Consider the following 6,988-nt stretch of genomic DNA (forward strand, 5'->3'; position numbering starts at 1 on the left):
GCTACCGTGTTAATCCCAGCGCTTTTCCTATCTCACTTTGATTACTGCATCAGCCTCCTCGCTGACTTCCCTGCCTCCTCTCTCTCTCCATTCTAGTCCATATTTCCCTCTGCTGCCCGGGTCATTTTTCCAAAAAAAAAAATTCAGGCCATGTTTCCTCACTCCTCAAAAACCTCCAGGAGTTGTCCATCTACCTTCACATTAAATGGAAACTCCTTACAGTCGGCTTTAAAGCATTCAATCACCTTGTCCCCTCCTACCTCACCTCACTACTCTCCTACCATACATCCCAGCCCACACACGTGGCTCCTCTAATGCCAACCTTCTCCCTGTACCTCGATCTTGTCCATCTTGCCACCGACCTCTAGCCCACCTTCTGCCTCTGGCCTAGAATGCCCTCCCTCTTCCTATCCAACAAACAACTACTCTCTCCCCGTTTAAAGCCTCAATTAAGGCCCATCTCCTCCAAGAGGCCTTCCCTGACTAAGCCCTCTTTTCCTCTTCTCCTACTCCCTTCTGGGTCCTCCTTACTCCCTTTATTCATTCCCACCCCCCCCCAACAGCCCCACAGCACTTATGTCCATATCTGTCATTTATTTATGTTAATGTCTGTCTCCCCCTTTAGACGTCAAGCTCGTTGTGGGCGAGGAATGTGTTTTGTATATCATTATATCGTACTCTCCCAAGCGCTTAGGACAGCGTTCTGCATACAGGAAGTGCTCAATAAATTCAATTGAGCCGGCCATCCGGGAAACTCAGATTTCTTCTGCTCTCACCCATCTCTTTTCTTCTCTTACAGACAGCACCATCACAACCACCACTGGGGGCCACCACCAGAACTGCAGCATCTCGTACGAGGAGAGCAAGACATTTGTGATCGTGGTGTACTCCGCCGTGTGTGCGTTAGGCTTTCCGGCAAATTGCCTGACCCTGTACTTAACGTCGAAGCGAGTCAAGCAAGGTAACGTGTTGGCCGTCTACCTGTTCTTCTTGTCCCTCTGCGAACTGTTATACATCTTGACTCTGCCGTTCTGGATTATATACGTCATCAAAAATCACATGTGGGACACAGGAAAGTTTTCCTGCCAGGTGATTGCCTTCCTCTTCTTTTGCAACATCTACATCAGCATCTTATTATTGTGCTGCATTTCCATCGATCGCTTCAGGGCCGTGGTGTTCGCCTTGGAAACCAATGGCCGGAGAAATCAGAAGATGGCGGCCCTCCTTTCCATCTCGGTCTTCATTTCTGTGGGATTGGTTCACACCCCAGTGTTTCAGATGGCGTCCCAAAACAACACCTGTTTCGAAGTTCTGGAGGTCGACGATCAGATCGCTAAGTATTACTATGCCAGATTCGTAATCGGCTTTGTCGTCCCCTTCGCCATCATCGTGTACACAAACTACCGAATTTTCAGAAGCATCAAGGAGAGCGTCAGCTTGACCCCACGCCAAAAGACCAAAGTGAAATACTTGGCCATAGCGATTATCGTCATTTTCCTCATCTGCTTCGCCCCCTACCACGTGGTGCTCCTGGTCCGAGCTTTACACTTTTCTCACTACCCAAGGAATATGTGTGGTTTTGAGAAAAGGGTGTACACCCTGTCGGTGATCTTTCTGTGTTTTTCCACAGTGAACAGCGTGGCAGATCCAATCATCTACGTGTTCGTCAGTGAAAATAATAGGAACGATCTGAGCAGAATCTTTAGAGGGTGGAATCCGAGGCCTGCCAACCCTGCTAACAGGGAAAATTAGGTTATCCTCAGCAAAGAACTTCAAGCGCCTCCGAGGTCTGAAACCGCGACCTGCTATCCACCCCAGTTGTGCCAGGTCTGGGGGCCGGTGTTCGGAGCTTAGCTCCCAGAGATCTGGTGCTCAGACTTCTCCCTCCAGACCAGAATCCATTGGCAAATCGATCCATCGATCAATCCCATGCTTGGGATGCCCACTGTGCACAGCGCGCTCTGCTAAACACTCGGGAGAGGACTCCCTGTCCTCAAGGTGTTTATGTCTCGGAGGTTCCAGGAGCGGTCAGCAGATGTATCAGGAAGCATCACTCATGTCTGCATTGGAACCAGAGGTACAGATCCACAATGAGCTCGCTGCTAAAGAGTCAACATTTCCCAGTCGGGCAAGGGCCACCCCGGGAGAGAAGACCGAAAGCAACAGCGGGCCTAGGCCCTGAGCCGATGAAGCCTGATTCCTCCGTTCGAGGGACTATCTCCACTCACTGTCACCAAACCCCGATCGACACTTGTATTTAATGAACCGGGGACGGGTTCGGGAGTCGGCGCGGCGAGGGAAAGTGGCCGGAGTCAATGGCTTTGCCTGGCAAAACTGATTCCATGTGGCGAATTGAACTCCTCTTTTCCGGAAGGTTCTAATTATTTAATGATTTTGGACGCAACCAATTGAACTTCCCTTTTGGGAGGTATACGAATGTTTAATTATTTGGATGTGGCGAGTTGAACCTCCCCTTTCGGGAGGAATAGGATTATTTAATTATACTGGGGCTTTCCTATCTGGAGGAATGTACTTAGACGTTGCTCACATGTGGCGAAGCAGCAGGTTCCCGCCCACGAACGCTTCCCACTCAGGAGGAATTCACTTATGTGTCTCCCACCAAACCCACTGTGTGTTTACCACCGGCAAAGAACAAACTTCCCACCCACGGACACTCAGCGAGACACTCACCCATCCCACGATCCCTCACTCGGTGCCGGTGACAGAGAGGGCATCCCACGCTCTGGTCAGGGGTGACCCGCAGCCAGCTGCTGCGGGTCCTCGTCCGCTGTCCCGAAGGTCAGAGGCCGCAGGTATTTCAGCTTCCGGCCTCCGCTTGCCCAATCTCCGCCCCCTCCCCTCCTCCTTACCTTATTTGTTTGGCACAGGGGCGAGGGACATCTTCTGAATTCCCGGCCTGGGATGTCTTTCTAGCGGTTTCAGTTGTGTGGGCGTTTCCGAGTTCTCCTTTGCTGGTTCGGGCAGTCAAGAGATAGCATTTGACCTTGAGATGGTGGGTACCCCAGTTCACCTAGGGACAAGCGGGCAGTGTGGAGCAGCGTGACCTAGTGGAAAAAGCCCGGGCCTCATAGGAGGAAGAACCTCGGTTCCGATTCCAGCTGCTCCACTTGTCTGCTGTGTGACCTCGGACGAGACACTTCACTTCTCTGCGCTTCAGTTACCTCATCTGTAAAACAGGCATTAAGACGGTGAGCTCCACTTGGGCCTGGGACCGATGTCTGGCCCGATGATCTTGTATCAACCCCGGTGCTCAGTACAGTGCCTGGCTTATAGTAAGTGCTTAACAAACACCTTAAAGGAAACAAAAAAGGAATAACACTCCCGGAACAATGAAATGCGTGTGTGTGTGTGTATGTGAAGGTGAATGTGTGAGCCTGTATATTTATCTCAGGTGCCGACTACATTTCAAGCAGGGGAGAAAATTGTGGGGCAAGATTCCAGGAAATCAGGCCTTACGAAGAAATGAGAGGCAGTGCCATTCCTTCTCATCTGCCGATACACCATGAGCAAGCAGCTGCATCCCTCTTTGTGGTGCTGGCTGTTGGCCTCTGTCCGGTTCCCCAGCTGGCAAACGGATTCTCTGAGTCGAATGGACCATTTGCTTCCGAGTTTACTTGCTGTGCCGGTCGCCTTCTGCTGCTCCGTGGCTTCCCCCCCTCCAGACCGTAAGTTCGTTACGGGGAGGGAACGTGTTCGCTAATTCTGTTGGATTGTATTCTCTCCTGCTCTTAGTACAGGGTTCCGCACGTAGTAAGCGCTCAATAAATATCACTGACTGATGGATTGATTCACCGATTTCGGTCTTCCTTTGCGCGTCCATCGCCGTCGGCCGCTCCGATCTCGGACCGTGAGCTCCAGGGAGCCAGGATCGAGGCGCTCAACACATCTCTGGCTCTTTGCTGGGTGCGGAGGGCGATGGGGGAGGGATTAGTTTGGGAGCAGGTGGGCTGGGGCTTGTGGGAGGGGTGGCCGGGAGGTCAAAGAAGCCTTCAGGTCTTAGCTTAGTGAAGCAGCGTGGCCTAGTGGGTGGAACGCAGGCCCTGGAGTCAGAGGACCTGGGTTCTAGTCCAGGCTCTGCCACTAGTCTGTTGTGTGACCTTGGGCCAGTCCCCTAACTCCTCTGTGCCTCAGTTCCCTCATCTGAGAAATGGGGATTCAATACCTCTGCTCCCTCCTCCCGAGACTGTGAGCCCCATGTGGGACCTTGTATCTACCCCGGTGCTAACTAGAATGCTTGGCACATAGTAAGGGTTCAACAAACCCAACCATTATTATTATTTAGAGAAGCTACTCACTGAAAGATGGAAAAATATATAAATAAATGACCCAACCTAAGTCAGGAAGGTGGATACGCATCCAGCTCCTCATCTGTTGGTTTCTCATCTGGGATACCAAATTTCACCTGCTCATCCTTCTTTGTCGTGCTGAAGGCTACTCTGGAGTCCAAAATAAACTGCCAAAGTTTCTCCTCTGCGCGAATACAGTGTCATAATAAAATGCCTTGCCTACCACCAAAAGAGTGGCAGAGAAAAAAATCCTATTAGTCTTTTCAAAACTTCTCTTTTAAACCCAGCGGCAATTCTGAGCTTGACGGGCTTGCGTCGTTCTCTGTGCTTACTCTCTGCTGGAACCTACGCCATTTGTGAAGGAGAACCCACATTAGAAGAAGCCAATTTTGGACCCACCAGCCTCAGAAATTTAAAGGGAACAAGTTAACAAGCACAACTGAAAATAATGAAAGAGGCAACTGAAAGAAAGGCAGTGAACTTTTCTTCCCCTGGGCTGTCAGCTGAAATGTAATCTAAGATAATAGACAATAGAGAGCAGAATCAATCCTCATATATTTTGTACTTTGTACCTTCTTTAATTTTCTTCCCAAGTCTCCTAACACTGACGATCTCACCTTTAGTCTCCCGATATCCTGGTGAAGACCCCAGTCTCCCCATTTAGTGGGTGAGAAAACTGAGGCCTAGAGAAGTGAAGTACTTTGCCCACAGTCATACGCTGCAGGGCACTGGTCAAAATTCCAGCCCCCGAGGCAGTAGTACCTCCCTCAATCTCTGCTCAGGGGATGTGTCTTGGTGATTTTTTTTTTTTATGGCATTTGTTGAGCACTTACTTTGTTTCAGGCACTGTACTAACCACCGGAGTAGATACAAGCTAATCAGGTTGGACTAAGTCCCTGTCTCACGTGGGGCTCACGACCTTAATCCCCATTTTACAGATGAGGGAACTGAGGTCCAGTTAAGTGACTTGCCCAAAGTCACACAGCTGACATGGTGGAGCCGGGATTAGAATTCATTACCTCTGACTCCCAAATCTGTGCTCTAGCCACTAAGCCATGCTGCCTCTCGGGACTATAAGCGTTTCTACTAGACAGCCGGGCCGGTCCAAAAAAAATCCACAAACTACTATAATGCATCGTATACCGCCGATACTAGTAAAAACACTGGAGAATATTCTTTCACAGTAAACTTTAGACTGAAAGCTCCTTGTGGGCAGGGAACATGCCTATCAACTCGGTAGTCTTGTGCTGTCCCAAGCGCTTAGTACAGTGCCCTGCACACAGTAAGAGCTCAATAAATACCACTGATTGTGAGTCATGTAAAAGGGGACTCGAATTAATTAGATGTTGGCCAAATGTTTAATGAGTTTTACACTAACACTTTGACGAGGACCAGCATTCATTTTAGGAAGACAGTCACTGTACCCAGATGAATATCTAAGGGAAATCACTTCACTCCAGGGTACAAATATCATAAGATCAAATCAGCGGGTCTCAGACTCACCCCACAGACTGTCCAAGGAGGCTCTTTGGTCAGAAATCTTCACTGTTAATGGCTGAGTCTCAGCAATGAAGGAGAAAATGAAGAAGAAGGAGAAGAAGAAAGAAGAAAGTGGGTGTGCTGGGTCCTTGAGTGTGATCCCCATCTCTCACCCCTAATGATCTGGCCACCTATTTCCTCACGAAAATCAACACGATCAGGTCTGAGCTCCCCAAAGTCACCCCTCCGCCTCTCCCCTCCCCCCCAACAACCCCCTCCCCTACTTTCCCATCCTTTCCTGCAGTATCCTCAGAGGAGATCTCCTCCCTCCTCGCAAGTGCCACCCCCTCCACCTGCGCCTCGGACCCCATTCCCTCTCACCTTCTTAAAACCATCGCCCCTGCCCTCCTCCCTTCCTTAACTTCTATTTTTAACCACTCAATCTCCAAGGGCTCCTTCCCCTCTGCCTTCAAACACGCCCACGTCTCCCCCATCCTAAAAAACCCGCTCTTGACCCCACTTCCCCCTCCAGTTATCGTCCTATCTCCCTACTACCCTTCCTTTCCAAAATCTTAGAACGAGTCGTCTACAATCGATGCCTAGAATTCCTTAACTCCCATTCTCTCCTAGACCCCCTCCAATCTGGCTTCCGTCCCCTCCGCTCTACCGAGACTGCTCTCTCTAAGGTCACCCGTGACCTCCTTCTTGCCAAATCCAATGACTCCTACTCCATTCTGATCCTCCTTGACCTCTCTGCTGCCTTTGACACTGTCGACCATCCCCTCCTCCTCCATACCTTATCTCACCTTGGCTTCACGGACTCTGTCCTCTCCCGGTTCTCCTCTTACCTCTCTGGCCGATCATTCTCGGTCTCCTACGCCGGAGCCTCCTCCCCCTCCCATCCTTTAACTGTTGGAGTTCCTCAAGGGTCAGTTCTCGGCCCTCTTCTGTTCTCCATTTACACTCACTCCCTCGGTGAACTCGTCCGCTCTCACGGCTTTGACTACCATCTCTACGCAGATGACACGCAGATCTACATCTCCGCCCCTGTCCTCTCCCCCTCCCTTCGGGCTCGCATCTCCTCCCGCCTCCGGGACGTCTCCACCTGGATGTCGGCCCGCCACCTAAAACTCAACATGAGCAAGACTGAGCTCCTCATCTTCCCTCCCAAGCCCGGTCCGCTCCCAGACTTCTCCGTCACC

The 6,988-nt window shown here is 50.6% G+C and overlaps 1 protein-coding gene across 2 annotated transcripts in view; it reads left to right on the forward strand.

Moving 5' to 3' along the window:
* The window catches only part of GPR132 (G protein-coupled receptor 132), a 38,925-nt gene extending 35,591 nt beyond the window's left edge, over nucleotides 1–3,334 (forward strand). For both annotated transcript variants that reach the window (XM_029073436.2, XM_029073427.2), the window contains one exon: nucleotides 800–3,334. In XM_029073436.2, the coding sequence (XP_028929269.1) occupies nucleotides 800–1,752 (953 nt within the window). In that variant the 3' untranslated portion in view covers nucleotides 1,753–3,334. The remainder of the gene's footprint in view (nucleotides 1–799) is intronic.
* The last annotated feature ends 3,654 nt before the right edge of the window (nucleotides 3,335–6,988 follow it).

This window comes from Ornithorhynchus anatinus, chromosome 1 (genome assembly GCF_004115215.2).
Source record: "Ornithorhynchus anatinus isolate Pmale09 chromosome 1, mOrnAna1.pri.v4, whole genome shotgun sequence".
Lineage (NCBI taxonomy): Eukaryota > Metazoa > Chordata > Mammalia > Monotremata > Ornithorhynchidae > Ornithorhynchus > Ornithorhynchus anatinus.